The sequence below is a fragment of the Nerophis ophidion genome, linkage group LG02, assembly GCF_033978795.1.
Source record: "Nerophis ophidion isolate RoL-2023_Sa linkage group LG02, RoL_Noph_v1.0, whole genome shotgun sequence".
Taxonomy (NCBI): domain Eukaryota; kingdom Metazoa; phylum Chordata; class Actinopteri; order Syngnathiformes; family Syngnathidae; genus Nerophis; species Nerophis ophidion.
In genome coordinates this window covers 53018763-53038762 of record NC_084612.1, presented here as the reverse complement: position 1 = coordinate 53038762, position 20000 = coordinate 53018763, and the positions used below count along the sequence as shown (strand labels likewise).

At 37.2% G+C, this 20000-nt stretch overlaps 1 protein-coding gene across 2 annotated transcripts in view; it reads left to right on the top strand.

Moving 5' to 3' along the window:
- The window catches only part of lactbl1b (lactamase, beta-like 1b), a 53825-nt gene that overhangs the window by 27048 nt on the left and 6777 nt on the right, over positions 1 to 20000 (top strand). For both annotated transcript variants that reach the window (XM_061886384.1, XM_061886393.1), the window contains 2 exons: positions 2058 to 2164; positions 16324 to 16481. In XM_061886384.1, the coding sequence (XP_061742368.1) occupies positions 2058 to 2164; positions 16324 to 16481 (265 nt within the window). The remainder of the gene's footprint in view (positions 1 to 2057; positions 2165 to 16323; positions 16482 to 20000) is intronic.

Genomic DNA, 20000 nt, shown 5'->3' with positions numbered 1-20000 from the left:
TTGAAAAAGATTGTTTCTTTTCCACAAAAATACTGCCAAGTGTAATTGATCCAAAAATATAGTGTGTTCCCACCAACCTGCACACAAGGAAGTCTTCTTCCTCTTCTGTGTCCAGCACAAAGACATATTCAAGGCAAAAACTGCTTTGGATAAGACCCAGGAGGACAATTAGTGTTTCTTCACAATGAAGCATCATCATCATCTAGCATCTGAAAGCCTTTCCAGCCATGTTGTGTGACTGAATGGATCAACTGGGTGTCAAAAACGACTTTACAAGGTCGGCTGACAGATTGTTGTATCATTATGACTTGTTCTGGGAAAATGAATCACAGGAAGCTGGCATTTTTTTCACCGCGAATTACAGCTGCTGGATTTCGGCTGCTGACATGTTCTTGACGCACAAAAGACATTGTCCGTGGTCTCCACAGTCACAGTACCTTAGTAACATGAAGGCAGTCTTAGTGAAAGACCATAGAACAGGGAAGGAAAGCCAAAGGTGCCCAAAAGGATCCGGCCTGCCGCCGTCCAAAATGCGGCCCGCTGGTCGTTTTTAAATGATGATCCATATCTGCTGTAGACTTATACTTTAGAAAAGCGAAATGTTGGATACATATGGAAATCCACATACCCTATATTGCCAAAAGTATTTGGCAACCCATCCAAATGATCAGAAGCAGGTGTCCTAACCACTTGGTGGTTAGTACACAGGTGGAGGAGGAATTATGGTGTGGGGTTTTTTTTTTTCAGGAATTGGGCTTGGCACCTTAGTTCCAGTTAAAAGAACTTTCCACGAATCCAGGATACCAAAACGTTTTGGCCAATTTCATGCTCCCAACCGTGTTGGAACGATTTGTAGCGGGACCCTTCCTCTTCCAACATGACTGTGCACCAGTGCACAAAGCAAGGTCCATAAAGACATGGATGACAGAGTCTGGTGTGAAGGAATTTGACTGGCCTGCACAGAGTCCTGACCTGAACCCGATAGAACACCTTTGGGAAGAATTAAAATGGAGACTGAGATCCAGGCCTTCTCCACCAACATCAGTGTGTGACCTCACCAATGCGTTTTTGGAAGAATGGTGGAAAATTCCTATAAACACACTTCGCAACCTTGTGGATGAGCCTTCCCAGAAGAGTTGAAGCTTTAATAGCTGAAAAAAAGTGGTATACATTTATATGCATATATACACATATGTATATACATACATACAAATCTCTCTCTCTCTATATATATATATATATAGATTTGTATGTATGTGTATATATGCATATATGTATACTGTACATGTTCTGTACATATATAGTATACAGTATATAGATATGTACAGTATATATACAGTGTATATATAAATATACATATATGTAATGTATATATGTGTATGTGTGTTTGTGTATATATATATATATATATATATATATATGTATATATGTATATATTATTTATGTACATACAGGGTGTATCCCGCCTTCCGCCCGATTGTAGCTGAGATAGGCACCAGCGCCCCCGCGACCCCGAAGGAAATAAGCGGTAAAAAATTAATGGATGGATACAAAAAATGGCAGTTCCCTTTTAAGAGTCAGAGCCTGTTTTGTTACGTGCTACTTTGATAGCATTTCAGTTTGGCCTTGTCATTCACATGCAAATTCTCCCATTTTTATTTTTTTTCCCAGTTAGTTGTGATGTCACTACTCAGTACGTTTTGGACACAAATTAAACGCTAAATGCTTAGTTTAACACAATGGACATGTGAAGGTGAAACGTGTGACTTGTTATCCTCACATCATTCCATATCTGTATGTGCTGACATAGAAGGGGAAAGTTTCGTGTCTTTTGTCCGAAATGCATCGTTACGTCTTCAGACTAAAAATGTTCATAATAGCTTAAGAGCTGCAGGTAGCGCATGTAGAACGCAATGGATAGCACTTCAACCACCTTCTAATCCGATGGATAGATGCAGGTATGGCAGAGAATTCCTGAAGTTTGGCCAACTATGGTTACACATTACTTGAGCTTGAGATTATTCTAATATCAAAACAATTGCTCTTTTTCTTTGAAGATGAAGTGCTGGGTCGCAACTCCAAGCTTGAAATGAGGTGTCCTCGCTTCCCCGAGCCTTTACCACTGCAGCATCCCATTCCCAGTCTGAAAGATGCTCTGGAAAAGGTAGGAGGAGATTGTTCTACCAGCGGCTATGTCTTCCCTTGTTGGTACTAGTGTTTGGGCAAGCTCTTTTTTTTTCCGGTGCTAGAATAGGGCAACAGTTTTGTACTGGGGAAACAATGAGAAAATTAGTCCATATATTTATTGATAGACACATAATTAATATCAATTAAAATATGTTTGATAAGACTTTATACATACATAAATATATGCATGAATTTAATTAAATAATAATCATAATAATAATTCCATTGTTGTCCTCAAAGTTATTTACGCAATACACTAAAATGACAACGTGAAACTTTTTTGTTTCTTGCAAATGTATTAGAAACATAAAAATAGGAACTAACATGTGCATATGCATCTTAAATTGTTAGTTGACTAATTTCATTGTTTTTATTTTTTGTGTCCGTGTATTGGAAATTGTAATGTTTCATTGTACTTCCGTGTTTTTGTTTTGGGATGACAGCAAACTTTTGAACTAGCATAAGGGCTATAATATGGCCCATTTACAATCTGTAAATCAGATTGTTTATTAATGTGCATTGTCCTGAATAAACAACTCACTCAGTATTCACACCAGGGGTGTCGAAGTCATTTTAGTTAAGGGGCCACATGGAAAAAAAATCTACTCCCGAGTGGGTAAAATCATGGCATGATAACTCAAAGATAAAGACAACTTTAAATTGTTTTCTTCGTTTAAAAATAAACCATTCTGAAAATGTTTTTGTTTACACTTACATGTTCCAGTTATTAGTATTCTATCTTCATTTGTCGTCATTTATACTTCCTGAACAAACAATGTGATAATACAATTTTAAAATGCTCCCATTGGTGTTAATTTCCAGTATTTTAGAAGATGACATTAATAAGAATATTAAAAGGAATTTTCATCTACAACAAAACTTATAGATTTAGACTCATTTCATGAATCACAAATGAAGTTAGAAGGGGATGCATATTATTTCAGCAAATGTATCTGTGCGCACAAAATGTGTCCCCTGTAATAAGTACAACATGAATGCAGAGATGATCAGAACATCCATATACAGTAATGCAGTATAAAAACATCAACTTCATTATACAGTAATGCAGTTTAAAAACAACAACTTCCATATACAGTAATGCAGTATAAAAACAACAACTTCTGTTGGAGCCAAATCTCCTTATTTGTTTATATTGTTTTTATTTTAATTTTTTCTAATTGATTGTTGGCCTCAGTTCATGTTTTTTTCTGCAGATTTGCTCCGCCCACTTCTTGTTAAGAACCAGGAAGTGGTGACAGAGATGGGACCGTTGCTATGGTGCGGTTGCCATGGTAGCTTTCTTTAATTGGGTTCACCTGGGAACACTTGGGGGCGATTGGAAGACAAACAGTTTTCGACCGTGTCGTGTTGTGCCGTGACAATGTGTCATTCAAGGTCAGCATACTTTTTGTTGTATAGCCTATAGGGCTGGGCGATACTGCCTTTTTTTAATATCGCGATATTTTTATGCCATATCACAATATACAATATATATTACGATATTTTGCCTTGGCCTTGAATGAACACTTGATGCATATAATCACAGCAGTATGATGATTCTATGTGTATACATTAAAACATTCTTCTTCATACTGCATTCATATATGCTACTTTTAAACTTTCATGCAGAGAAGGAAATCACAACTAAGTCAATTGACCTAAGGTGTATTTATTAAAGTCATTAAGCAAACATTCAAGTCATTTCCTAAACATAAAGTGCAAAATTGTCAGAGACATTTTAAGTGTTGAATAAAAATGAGCTATATAATAGGAAATCAAATAGTATTCGTCCTTCACTATGTGGTATGTTACTAAGGTTATGAAATTCTCTTCACTCTCTAGCGAGTGACTTTTCAAATGATGGTACATATTAGCAATAATGCTACTTTTTATAGCAACGCTAGTACCACATGCTTGACTTATTACGGTTGTATGTTCGACATATTCCCACTTGAATTCGAACCACCGCCAGACAATGGAAACCCTGCTGTTTTTCTTGGGAATGAAGTCTTCCTTAATTTGTTACCAGATCCGCAACTTCCGCGGATCCGCACTCGTACGGCTACGCTAGCAGCTAACGTTAGCCAAGCCGCTACCTCTCTGTTGGGTGAGGTAGGGTGTATGTGACGTATGATGTGACAGTTGTGACGTATGCAAGAATGCTTGTCTGTGAGGAAAGACAGGAAAGAGTGAGAAGAGCCTGAATGCCCGCAGCTAAAAGCAACTGTGATAGAACGTATACTCGAATATTACGATATAGTCATTTTCTATATCGCACAGAGACAAACCAGCGATATATTGTTTATATCGATATATCCCCCAGCCTGAACAGCCTACATTTAATTTTTTGGGGATAGCATAAAATAAACGGATTGTCATATCCAAACACAAAACTACAGTACTGGACAATCAATCATTTGCACGCGTCAAACTGGTCAACACAGTCGCCCACAGTATCGGCCCAGAGCTAAGGGCTGTACAACTTCTATACACGGTAATGCAGTATAAAAACAACAATTTCCATATACAGTATAAAAATGCAGTATAAAAACAATAACTTCTATGTACGGAAATGCAGTATAAAAACAACAACTTCCTTATACGGTAATGCAGTATAAAAACAACAATTTCCACATGCGGTAATGCAGTATAAAAACAATAACTTCTACTTATGGTAATGCAGTATAAAAACAATAACTTCTACTTATGGTAATGCAGTATAAAAACAACAACTTCCATATACGGTAATGCAGTACAAAAAGAACAATTTCCACATACGGTAATGCAGTATAAATACAATAACTTCTACTTATGGTAATGCAGTATAAAAACAACAACTTCCATATATGATGATGGACAATAAAAACAACAACTTCCATATATGGTAATGCACAGAGGTGGGTAGTAACGCGCTACATTTATTCCGTTACATCTACTTGAGTAACTTTTGGGATAAATTGTACTTCTAAGAGTAGTTTTTATGCAACATACTTTTACTTTTACTTGAGTATATTTATAAAGAAGAAACGCTACTTTTACTCCGTTCCATTTATCTACAATCAGCTCGTTACTCGCTACTTTTTTTTTTATCGATCTGTTAATGCACGTTTTGTTTGTTTTGATTTTGTCAGACACGCATTCAAAGCAGGATCCACGCATGCCTTCGTTTCACCAATCAAATGCAGTCACTGGTGACGTTAGACCAATCAAACAAAACCAGGCGGTCACGTGACCGTCACACGTCGAATCCGACCTAAAAAAGTTGAAAAACTTATTGGGGTGTTATCATTTAGTGGTCAATTGTGCAGAATATGTACTGTACTGTGCAATCTGCTTATAAATGTTTCAATCAATCAATCAAAAGTGTAAGGAAAAACGACACTTTATTTCAACCGTACTTCCCGTCACAAGCCTAGAGGCTGATCGCACAGTTCCTGTCTTCACAATAAAAGCGCCGCTCCATCGCGCCTGCGCTAACAAGATAAGAGTCTCCGAAAGCCAGCGCAAACAAACTAGCAAGCTACGGAGTTTGCCGCCAATGTATTTTTTGTAAAGTGTATAAAAACGAATATGGAAGCTGGACAAATAAGATGCCAAGAACCAACGACTTTCATGTGGTATTAGACAGAAAAGAGGAACTTTTTTTCTCCTCCATTTGAAAATGTGGACATTATCAGCACTACTGTCTGATTCCAATCATTGCAAGTCATCAGAATCAGGTAATACACCAACTTATATTCTTGTCTTCATGAAAGATAGGAATCTATATGTTAAACATGCATGTATATTCATTAAAACACCTTTAACATTTCAACAAAAACGGCAAAATAAAAAACTATAAATTTTATACTGTATATATATATATATATATATATATATATATATATATATATATATATATATATATATATATATATATATATATATATATATATATATGATATGTGTGTGTATGTATATATGAGGTAGATCACCTCGACTTGGTCATTTATTAAGTAATTGATTAACGTTGAAAAACCTATTGGGGTGTTACCATTTAGTGGTCAATTGTACGGAATATGTACTGTACTGTGCAATCTACTAATAAAAGTTTCAATCAATCAATCAATCAATAAATGCCTACTGAGCCTATGGTGCTGTTAAGTTATTGTGGCTCAATTTGCCTTACATTTTTTATTTTAATGTATTATTATTTAATATGTATTATTGTTTTAGTTGCTTAAGAGATATTCCTGGCTATGAATTTGCTCATTGCTATTTTTATGTTTTGTGCATTATCTGTTGCCGTAATTATTAAACGAACAGGTTACTCATCAGTTACTCAGTACTTGAGTAGTTTTTTCACAACATACTTTTTACTTTTACTCAAGTAAATATTTGGATGACTACTCCTTACTTTTACTTGAGTAATAAATCTCTAAAGTAACAGTACTCTTACTTGAGTACAATTTCTGGCTACTCTACCCACCTCTGGTAATGCAGTATGAAAACAACATCTTCTATATACGGTAATGCAGTATGAAAACAATAACTTCTGTATATGGTAATGCAGTATAAAACAACAACTTCCATATATGATTATGCAATATAAAAACAACAACTTCTATATACGGTAATGCAGTATAAAAACAATAACTTCTGTATATGGTAATGCAGTATAAAACAACAACTTCCATATATGATAATGCAGTATAAAAATAATAACTTCTATGTACGGAAATGCAGTATAAAAACCACAACTTTCATATACGGTAATGCAGTATAAAAACAACAACTTCCATATATGATGATGGAGAATAAAAACAACAAATTCCATATATGGTAATGCAGTATAAAAACAACAACTTCTATACACGGTAATGCAGTATAAAAACAATAACTTCTAAATATGGTAATGCAGTATAAAAACAACGACTTCTATATATAATAATGCAGTATAGAAACAACTTCTATATACGGTAATGCAGTATAAGACATGTATTTGTGTGTAAATGTCACAGTTTACATTAGCAACAACATCTTTGACAAGGTACATGTTGTATTCTATCACTAACAAGCAGCATAAGTACATCCTCTCCAAACAGGAAGAGTTGTCTCCATCTTAACACAGCGCCACCACCTGTGAAGTCATGCACCGCTGAATTGCTTTTGTGACCTCCAGTGGACACATTTAGAACAGCACTTTATGTCATTCAACAAGTTCAGCTCCTTTTTTAAACCTGACAAATTCACCCGGGCCGCAGGTTTGACACCCCTGAGTCACAGCCTTTGCTCAATACGTTGTCACCCCGCCTTTGGCAGCAATTACAGCCTTTTTGAGTACGACGCCACGAGTGTGGCACACCTACCTTTGGGAACTTTCTTAGTTTGAATGCATCAGCATCCATCATACATCCATACATCCATTTTCTACCGCTTATTCCCTTTGGGGGGCGCTGGTGCCTATCTCAACTACTATCGGGCGAAAGGCAGCGTACACCCTGGACAAGTCGTCACCTCATCACAGGGCCAACACAGATAGACAGACAACATTCACACTCACATTCACACACTAGGGCCAATTTAGTGTTGCCCATCAACCTATCCCCAGGTGCATGTCTTTGGAGGTGGGAGGAAGCCGGAATACCCGGAGGGAACCTACCAATGACGTGCGGTGAGGTTCATGGCTGGTGAGGCACTGACTTCATCACAGTCAGATTTATAAACATATGAACCCTATAGAGTATCTTATTCACCATTTGATTGGCAGCAGTTAACGGGTTATGTTTAAAAGCTCATACCAGCATTCTTCCCTGCTTGGCACACAGCATCAAGGGTTGAAATTGGGGGTTATATCACCGAAAATTATTCCCGGCCGCTGTTGCTCACTGCTCCCCTCATGTCCCAGGGGGTGAACAAGGGGATGGGTCAAATGCAGAGGACACATTTCACCACACCTAGTGTGTGTGTGACAATAATTGGTACTTTTTTGGGGTTTTTTTTTTTTTTTTTGTCCTGTCCAGCTGCTTAGGCAAATCATATAGTTGATGTAGATGCCCATATCAGCTGTTCAGATTTACTTTACATAAGAGAAGTGTAGGATACTTCTCTTGTTGCCTTATTTGAGTTTAACTTTATTAAATGTATTCATATTATCATTTGGTGCACCCGGGCCGGAGCAGGAGGGGATAGAAAGAGTTAAAAAGGAAGACAGAGGGGGAAATTGTGGAGATAAGAGGGGGATTAGACAGAGAGACAAAAACAACAACTGCAAACACAACAATAACAATAACAACAATAGAACAACACCAGCACATACAATATGTACAAATATGATCGTAAAAGTGATAGCAAAGAAGCAGTTAGTGAAATAATTAATAATATAGAAATGCATTTTTACACTACAACTGGAGCAATACAAATACTAAAAGAAAAAGCGCTATTGATCATGAACAATACCAATAGTTGACCTCTATTATCAAAAATAGAGTTGTTCATATGCAACAATATGTGTACATAATGATAACTAGAAAGATAAAAAAAAAATTTAAAAAAAGGAATTCCGAAAGATGAAAAGAAAAAGAGAGAGGCAACCTATATTAATCTTGTAGATTGTTATAGTAACAGTGGGTTAAGCTTTGTCAGTATGCCATGTGTTACCCAGTTTACACTTGGGCAACAACGTTGATATATGTTTGATGAAAGATGATTATGTGCATGAGTGTATGTATGTATATGTACTTGTATATGAACAGAATGTGCATATGAATGTTTGTACAGTAAATGTATATGTACGTTTGTTTGTACAGTGAATGTACAGTATATGTACAGTATGTGTATGTTTGTACCGTGAATGTGCGTGTAGATGGACGAACTTGGAGTATGTAGGTATGTACTGTATTTGTGTATGTGTGTGGGAGCGTAGGTACCCATGTATGTTAGTTTGTATGTATGAATAACGGTGTGTGTGTGTGAGAATGTGTGTTTGTATGTACAATATATTTGACTCCCAGTATGCGTGGGAGTCAGAGTGCGGCCCCAGCCGCCCAGAGAGCACAACCTAAACAGCAGGTGTGGCGCCCAGGGAACCAGGGACCACCGGTCCCACGCAGCCAGGCCGGCCAGCGACAGGAACCCCACCGCGCTACCCCGAAGAACCAGCAGCAGGCCGCAGACAGACGCGCCCGGCAGAGGACAGGGCACGAGAGAAGCAACAGACGGCCGGACCCCAAGCCAGCGAGAGACAACCCCCCACACGGACAGAAAGACGGGACGCCCCGCCCGGGGGGACCCAGAGACTCCCCACAACCGGACGGGAAGACCGCCCCCGCCCCATCAGCACCCAAAACCCCACGACCACACCCCCGGGAAGCACGGCGCGGTCCACACCAGGCCACTCCACCCAAATCGGCCACCACAGGACCACCAAGCGCAGGGCCACGGGAACCACCCACCCCACTCGGGATCCCAACGATGGAGATGGAACAACCAACAAATGCCCTGTCGAAGCCCCCCACCCCCGAGGGAGGGGGAAAAAACAAAAGAACAAAACAAAACAAAACAAAACAAAAAACAAACAACAACAAAAAATAAAAATAAAAATATATATACACATACATACATGCATATATGCAATACACATATGTATATATACACATACATACACATATACATATATACATACATACACATACATTTATACATACATATACACACACATACATACATGTATATATACACATACATACATACATATACACATACACATATATATATAAATACATAATACATACACATATATACAAATATATACATACATATATATACATACACACATATACATACTTACATGCACACATACACATATATACATACACATACATACATATACACACATACCTTTGTATACATATATACACACACAAAAAAAGATTTGAAATAAGATCACAGACATGCTGACACACAACGTCACTACCCCAGCAGCTGGCCGTCTCGCAGCAACTCGGAATACCCTGCCGCACCAAGCTACCACAATGGAAGAGGGGACTAGACCCAGCCAGCCCCAACCAAGACGGGTTTGAGTTTGAGTTTGAGTTTATTTCGAACATGCAAGCATACAACATGATACATCACAATTTCCAGTTTCTCTTTTCAACATGTTCGAAAAGGAGTAGGAAGAAGCTGAGTTTATTTAATCCTACCCCTTTTCTTTACATAACAGTTGCTAAAACTTTTATTCACTTCCTGTTCTCAATGTATTCACAATGTATACTCCATAAGTAATAAGTAATCACAATACAAATAAATAAATAAATAAATAATTGGTGAAGTAAGTTTTATTCCTTACGATGAGATAAATCAGATTATTTTGAGAATGAATGAGTGAGTAAAATCATAATGTTTATCATGGTTCTTCATTTTTGTACTTTGTAAACACTTCCAGTTTGAAGAGTTTCTTGAAGTGGATCATATTAGTACATTGTTTGATTGCTTTGCTTAATCCATTCCATAATTTAATTCCACATACTGATATACTGAAGGTCTTAAGTGTTGTACGTGCATACAAATGTTTTAAATTACATTTTTCTCTAAGATTATATTTCTCTTCTTTTGTTGAGAAGAATTGTTGTATATTCTTGGGAAGCAGGTTATAGTTTGCTTTGTGTATAGTCTTAGCTGTTTGCAATTCCACTATGTCGTGGAATTTCAGTATCTTTGATTCAATAAATAAAGGGTTTGTATGTTCTCTATATCCAACATTATGTATTATTCTAACTGATCTTTTTTGTAACACTGTTAGTGAATGAAGTGTACTTTTGTAATTATTTCCCCATATTTCTACACAGTAACACAGATATGGTAACACTAGTGAGCAGTAGAGAATATAAAGTGATTTTTGGTCTAGAACATATTTGGCTTTATTCATTATTGATGTATTTCTTGCTACTTTATGTTGTATATTTTTTACATGAGATTTCCAGTTCAATTTATCATCAATCATTATACCTAGAAATTTGGTTTAATTTACTCTTTCAATTTCTATTCCGTCTATTTGTATTTGTGTTTGACTTTCTTTTCTACTATTACCAAATAGCATTATTTTAGTTTTACTGAGATTCAATGATAGTCTGTTTTTGACAAACCATTTTTTTAATTTTTTCATTTCTTCTGTTATTATTTGTATTATCCACTGTGTGTTCTCTCCTGAACAAAACGCTGTTGTATCATCCGCAAATAATACTAAGTTTAAATCTCTTGTAACTTTACAAATGTCATTTATATAGAGATTGAATAATTTAGGTCCTAGTATTGATCCCTGGGGTACACCACAGGAAATATTTAGCATTGTAGAAGTGTGTTAGCCTAGCTTCACGTATTGTTTCCTGTTCGTTAGATAACTTCTTATCCAATTTTTGACTAACCCTCTGATGCCATATCGTTCCAGTTTTTTTATTAAAATATTGTGATTAATTGTGTCAAATGCTTTTGTTAGATCCATAAACACTGCTGCCGCACATTTTTTACTATCTATTGCATTGGTAATTTATTCTGTGATTTCAATTAAAGCCATTGAAGTTGAAACATTAGCTCTGTATCCATATTGGTTCTCTTCGAGTATTCTATATTTATTTATGAAACTCTCTAATCTGTTATTGAACAGTTTTTCAATGATTTTAGAAAATTGTGGAAGTAAAGAAACAGGTCTATAATTTGTAAATAGATGTTTATCACCAGTCTTATAAATTGGTGCAACTTTAGCTATATTCATTTTGTACTTGTTTGAAATGAGAGGTTACTAATATACATTAATGGTCCTGAGATCTCATCAATCACCTTTTTTATCGTATCCATATCAATTCCATTACAATCAGTTGAAGTCTTTGATTTACATTTTTTCACAATTTTAACTATTTCCTCCTGTGTCACATTACTGAGGAACATGGAGCTGAGATAGGCGCCAGCGCCCCCCGCGACCCCAAAAGGGAATAAGCGGTAGAAAATGGATGGATGGATGGAGTTGGGATTTCGCTCTATGGTAACATAATAGTCCTCAGTTGAAACTGGGTCTGGAATCCTTTCTTCCAATTTTGGTCCAATATTTACAAAGTAGTTATTAAAGCTTTCAACTACTTCCTTTATGTTGTCATTATGTTTATTTCCGTCTAAGAAGTATTGGGGGTAATCACGCTTAGTGGCACTAAGCCCCATGTTGCTCTCATATTATTTTTGTTGCTGTCCAATAATTCACTGTAATATTCTTTTCTACATGATCGTAGTATGTTTGTTAACTTGTTTTTATACTTTTTGTACTTAACTTCTGCCTCTGTAGTTATTTTTACTATACATTTTCCATATAGCGTATTCTTCTTCTTACAAGCATTTCTTAATCCTTTTGTCATCCATGGTTGATTATTCTTTCTCTGTTTACTACTGAGTTGTCTCCATGGACAATGTTTGTCATAAAGTATTATGAACTTGTTTAAGAAATGTTCGTATGCTTCATCAACCTCTTCTTCATTGTACACATTGTCCCAAACTTGCTTTTGTAGCTCCATTTTGAAAGCAATCATCCTCTTCTCTGTGCACAGTCTTTGAAATGTCCTTTTGTCTTCCATGTTCTTTTTGCAGTTTCGATCATATATTGTAAAAACTGGCAGATGATCACTAACGTCGGTTATAAGTAAACCACTTGTAGTGTTATTATCAAAATCATTAGTAAAAATATTATCAATAAGCGTGGCACAATGTCCTGTGATTCTGCTTGGCTTTGTGATTTTAGGATATAAACTGATGCTGTACAAAAAAACTATGAAGTCATCAATAAACTTTTGCTTGTTGGGGTTCAATAAGTCAATATTAAAGTCACCGCATAAGAAAATTATTTTTTTACCATTGTCCATGTAAGTTGCCTTGATCCATTCTTCAAATGTTTCTATACTTGACTTAGGTGATCGGTATATACAACTGATGAGTATGTTTTTGCTATTTTCCTGACATATTTCAATGGTAATACATTCTAAGATATTATCCGTAGCAAATGACATGTTTTTTACCACTTTGTAGTTCAGGTTCTTCATCACATACACAGCTACTCCTCCTCCATTTTTGTTGGTTCTGTTAATATAGTTTAGTTCATATCCTACCAGATCAAAATCTATTCCTTTTTTATCATCAATCCATGTTTCTGTAACGGCGATCACTTTGAAGGGTTCGTTGATGTGTTGTTAATGTTGTTGTAGTTTGCATACAAGCTTCTGCTATTAAAATGAATAATTGACAATTTGTTGTCACTTTTAATGTTGCTATTATATTGCTCATCTGTGTAATGAAAACAATAATTACTAATGTGGGAAAAAAAATTGTATCTGGATCTATATCGTTTCCCAAATCCTGGTTTTTGTGCTCTTTGTTGCAGAAGTTTTTTAGTTCCATATTTCCTTGCTCAACAATCTTTGATGTCGTTTCAATAATCTCTATAAATGTAGGTAGATGCAGTCCTGAATCTAAGTCTTCTTTTTTAGTTGTCCCTTGCAACGTAGTAGTGTTGATGTTGACTTTAGGTGCTTGTTTTTTGTCAGAGTCCATTATCATCGTTGTTGTGGAAGCTGTATAAACTTAAAATTTGTCCAGGTCTTTGATGTCATTGACAACAATTACTCTTGCTTCTGGACCTCCATTCAACTTGATGTAGATTTTACAGTTAGCGCTCCAAGTTCCCTGGATTTTTCCCTGCTTTCTCAAGTCGCGTGCTTTCTTGGCGATTCCAGCATTACGTTTAGTGAGATGCTCATTCATGTACACATTTGTTCCCTTCAGCTTCTTTCCCTGTCTCAGCAATGCCATTTTAGATTTTCTGTTTACGAATTTCACGAGCACGACTGGAGTGGCGTTGTTGTCTCTTTTGTTCAGTGGGATGTATGTTTCGATGGTATTAATGTCGATTTCAATTTCCTTTGATTGCAGGAAGTTGACCACTTCCTGTTCTGCCGAGACAATATCCATTTCATCTGGTTCACCTTCATTATTCACAGCTTTCGCATAGGATCTTGGATTAATTCGGTCCCCTGTCACGATGATATCATTCATTCGTTTATCCTGCTCCATTTCATCTATGATATTCCACAGCATGTAGTTGTCTTCTTGAAGGTTCTTCATTTGTTGGCGCATATCTTCTTGAAAGGTCTTCAATTGTTGGCACATATCAGAGACTTCATTTTTTCTGGTGATGATTTGAGTTTGCAGACTTTCAATATTTTGCTGCAGACTTTTCACATCTTGTTTGTGTTCTTCCATTGCTTTTTTCAGATCTTTTTTTATTTCTTTAATTTCTTCTTTCATTTCATGGAGTATTTTTAGTAGTACTCCTTGTTCCCCATCATGTCCTGTGTCCAGTCTCAAATCTTGGTCCCAGTTGTGTCCTTTGTCGACTGACACCGAAGGTTTCGGGCTTTCAGTTTTCCCTTTAGCTTTTGGCATAGCGGCAGATCGATGACGTCAGTGCCTCTTGTGTCTTAAACGGCAGTTACTTTAGCAACTTGCGGCACATTTAACTTGGTTGTTCCAACAATGCGTACCTTGTGTTGTTCACAGATCAATTTGAGGTGTTAGTCTGTCAACTTATAACACTCAGCGACGTTGGAAGCACTTTAAAACAGCTGTAAACTCGGCGTAGTTTTTGGTTGCTAGGCAACCGCTTTGAGCTTGCTTTTAGTAAAATTTTTATTATTTTGTATTTTTTTTTAATCTTCATAATTTACTTCAAGCTATTACACTATTTCTCTCTCTCTCTCTCTCTCTCTCTCTCTCTCTCTCTCTCTCTCTCTCTCTCTTTCTCTCTGTCTCTCTCTCGCTCTCTCGCTCTCTCTCTCGCTTTGACACTATTTCCACATTCACCCATTTACACTCACCCATTCACACACTGATAGCGGGAGCTGCCATGCTTGCCGCTAACCAAGACCCATCAGGAGCAAGGGTGAAGTGTCTTTCTCAAGGACACAACGGACGTGACTAGGATGGTAGAAGGCGGAGATTGAACCAGTAACCCTCAGATTGCTGGCACGGCCACTCCCACAAGTTTGCCACACCGTCCCCAATTAATGTAATGTGCTTAAGGCCGATGACAAAGGAGTTACGGACCACAGATGGCCATTGTGCCGCTCATTGGGCAACCCAGCTGTAGAAGCTAACTGTTAATTGCCATTATAGTGTTAGTAGCGTAGTGTATTTGCTCAGCACCAGAAGTGGTAAAATCAGCTTTTCACCAGGCGTGTTTTTTCGGGGACAAATTACGAAGTCCTTCTTTAGCTGCCATCTTGTTTCATCATATATTGTTGCCTTTGCACCTGTCAATGTTTACTTTTGTATGCACATTAAATCAACAAAAAAATCCTGACTTTGGAGCAATGTTTACGGAATTTAGTATTTGGCTCTCTATTAGATGCAATGGTTTTCCGTATTGGGACCATGATTTATGTCATCACTTGTTCACACCTCCTCATATGGAGGCTACTTTTCCTTGTTGATGTCTCAAGAAGGGTAGAAATACAAGAACACACACGCACACACACACACACACACACACACACACACACACACACACACACACACAACCGGGACCAATCTCTCTTCCCTCCTCCAGAATCCCACAAGCTAATTGCCTGGAGTGAAACACGGCGCTGGCGTGTTTGCAACACGAGTGGAGCATCTGTTTGTGGCCTTCCTTTTCGCTGCTGCCAGACGCTGCAGAGCGCTAATGTGCGAGCGTTAGGGATAAAAAGAACTGGCCAGTGACGGAATGAAAAGCGTGTCATTTGCTTCATTTCTCCAATCTGGCGGAAACAACAACAAAAAAAAGTTTGGCATACAGCAGGCGGATAAAAAGTAGCGTTTGTTTGCCTCTGAAGCCAGTCCCCTTAGTGAAGGTGTGTTCCCCCGCAGGTGGACTCATTAGCTATGCAAAAAAAGTCAAATAAAATGTAATTACTGCAGGTGGAAGAAGAGGTAACATTTGTTAAAAAATATATATATATATTCTCTCACCTAAATGTGTCACCCTGCAGGTGGACTCATTAACTAGGTTTTATTATGCAAAGTTTGCTGGACAAAAAGTCAATAAAAGTATGTATTTCCTGTCCCTAACTGTGTGTCGCTTTGCAGGTGGACGTTTTGCTCCGCCAGAGCATCCATCCTGTCAGCCTCCCCGCTCTCTCCGCCATCATCGTCCTCAATGACACGGTTTTGTGGACAGGCAATTTTGGCAAGAGAAACAGCTCGGATGCCTTTTCAGGACCCCCCAATGAGTACACGGTCTACAGGTGGCTAATGGAGCGCTTCCACAACATTGCATCCTAATGTTTAGGCATTGCGTCTTTTTATAGGGGGAACTGCACTTTTGGAGGGAATTCTGCCAATCATACAGAATCCTTATGTGAGACAATCACTTTTCACGGGTAAACCTAACCCTAACTCGTAAAAAAACGTCACTTAATGTCAGCTAACAATGGAGTCAATAGGAATCGATCTATTCTGCCTATAAAGCGCTCTAAAAACATTCTAACATCTCCATCAATGTTTCATATAGATGATTTAAGTATTATGTCATGTAGTAGTATTCATATTAACATGTAATGTATACATGATGTAAGTATACAAATATACTACATTACAAATAATGTAGTATTAAAAATAACTTGTAGTATATACATGATATATATACATGTCATGTACTGTAGTAACACTGTTGTAAATGGTTAGAAAATAGAAGAAAAAAAGTGTCCTTTAAAATAAACCGAAACTTTCTGATTGACAGAATCTTCATTAGTTAAGAATCAGGGATGTCCCAATGAACATTTTTAACCTTAGATCCGTTCCGATTTTGATACTTTGGCAATAGGTTCTGGAAGTGAAAATGCTTTATAGGGAGTAATTAAAGCATTGGTGTCAAAGTCATTTTAGTTTAGGGCCACATGGAGAAAAAAATAATGGCAGTATAACTTAAAAATAAAGACAACTTTGGATTGTTTTCTTTGTTTAAAACTAGACCAAGTACATTGTGAAAATGTACAAATTGCAATGTTGTTGTTTTTTACACTTACATGGTGCGGTTAATAGTATTTTGTCTTTATTTATACTTTGTGAATAATACGGAGCACAGCCGAGAAACAGTTATGTTTGTCAGCCCAACAATGGTTCAGAAACCCTGCTGGTCCATGGAAGTAAACATGACGTTCAACATGTACACTAACGTAGTGAAGCACCATCCTTACCCATCATAAATGTCTTCCAACACAATAAGGAGAGCGGTCGGTGACACATCCAGGAAGACAAGTGTCTTGGCGGGAACATTTAGGTATGCCTCCTTCACACCTGAAGCCAATTGAGTACCTGATGGTTTTCCTTAAGTGAGCCTAAAAGAGGAGCCTAAAATCCACCAGCGAGGGGTGGAAGAGTATGTGCAGTTCTGGTAAATTCCATAATCAAGAGGATTTAAGTAATACTACAGCTGGTCTGGGTTAGTTTTTTTTGCCTCATCCCTCACTTAAAATGCGATAGAAGAATGCACTAGGGACCTGATAAGTTTGAAAGAGAAAGAGATGATGCAGTATTATCTGCTCACAGATGCTTACTGGTGGTTGTTTGAGCACAGTGTAGGAGGTCCTGGATACTCCGACTCCTGAATGCTTCAGTCGCACGCAGGATTCTCACAGGAATGAGGCCAAAATACAACCTTCCCTACTGTACATAACAATACTGCTCACACTCGGGTTGGGCGATTTTCAGACAAAAAAAAAATTGCAATGGTGGTTCAATTTTTATAATTGATAAATAAAAATGCCTAAAACTGAGTGGAGGAAGACTTTTAGTCCATCAACATATTCTTGTCTCAAGGTGCCACACATTAGAAGAATATGTTTAAAAAAATATTTGACTTTGTGCAGACAAACTGTGAGCTTTTGTCGACTTCATGCTTTTAGACTGAATAAATAACCCATAAAAATGATATAGAGTTAATACAAAAGCCAAAAGCAGTGAAGTTGTCACATTGTGTAAATGGTAAATAAAAAAAGAATACAATGATTTGCAAATCCTTTTGAACTTATATTCAATTGAATAGACTACAAAGACAATTATGTTCCAACCAAGAAACTTGTTGGGTTTTTTTTTGCAAATAATCATGAACTTAGAATTGAATGACAGCAACACATGTCAAAAAAAGGCATTGTTACCACTGTGCTACATGGCCTTTCCTTTTAACAACACTTAGTAAAGGTTTGGGAACTGAGGAGACACAATTTGGAAGTGGAAATCTTTCCCAGTCTTGCTTGATGTACAGATTAAGTTGTTCAACAGTCCGGGGTCTCCCTTGTGCTATTTTAGGATTCATATTGCACCACACATTTTCAACGGGAGACAGTTCTGGACTACAGGCAGGCCAGTCTAGTACCTGCACTCTTTTACTATGAAGCCACGCTGTTGTAACATGTGGCTTGGCATTGTCTTGCTGAAATAAGCAAGGTCGTCCATGATAACGTTGCTTGGATGGCAACATATGTTGCCCCAAAAGCTGTATGTACCTTTCAGCATTAATGGTGCCTTCACAGATGTGTAAGTTACCCATGCCTTGGTTACTAATACACCCCCATACTATCACACATGCTGCCTTTTACACTTTGCGCCTACAACAGTCCGGATGGTTCTTTTCTTCTCTGGTACGGAGGACATGACGTCCACAATTTCCAAAAACAATTTGAAATTTGGACTCGTCAGACCACGAACACTTTTCCACGTTGCATCAGTCCATCTTAAATGAGCTCGGGCCCAGCGAAGCCGCAAGTTTCTGGGTGTTGTTGATAAATGGATTTAGCTGTTTTTATTTACAATTTACACAACATGCCAACTTCACTGGTTTTGGAGTTTGTATATCCAAGGTTATTGTGTTGAAAATGTTCTCGTTCAAGTCACCAAACAAATTTGTCTTTCTCTATTTTATTGAAAGCTGGAGCAGTTGAGTTGGGTTAATTTCTTTATTTCATTCATAAAAGATCAAACAAAGGACGAACAATAAAAACAATCAACATAACATTGAGGCAAATTATGAATGAAAAGGAGCAGAAACACATGAAAAACTTATGAATACTACAAAGCCATAATTTTCATTTTACAACAATTAAACCAATAATGAAGATACTGTATAATTTCAATCAGTCATATCTTTTCACATAAAAGAGATTTACGTTAGGTCAGGAGGATTTTCCCTGAAGAGCAATAATTTCCCTGAAGAGCAGGGAAACCTGCGAAACAGGCTTGTACGTATGAAATAGCCTCTGTATTTATTTCTGACCTAATGTATATTCCGCTCTACCCTGGTATTGACCACTGTATAACGGATAAACCTCAGAAACCTCAACTATATAAAATAGATTTACATTGTTTTATTCCACTGTCAAGATTTTTCCATACATTAACACCTCTGACTGAAATACTTATTTCCATTGTGACTGTACTAACACTAGATCAGTGGTTGTTGACCTTGTAGGAAGTACCAAACCCCACCAGTTTCATATGCGAATTCACAGAACCCTTTAGTGAAAAAATAAATAAATAAAAATGTTTCAAATTCAAGACAAAGTTATAAGTTTTTAGTAACACTTTAGTATGGGGAAAATATTCTAAGTAACAAAGAATTAAGTTAGAGTTTTTTGGACACTAGGGGAACATATACTAAGTAACAAAGACTTAATTTAGAGATATTTGGTTAGAACCAGGGTTAGAGGGTTAGGGTTATAATAAGGCCATGCTGAATAAGGCATTAATAAGTAAATTTCGTAAATGAT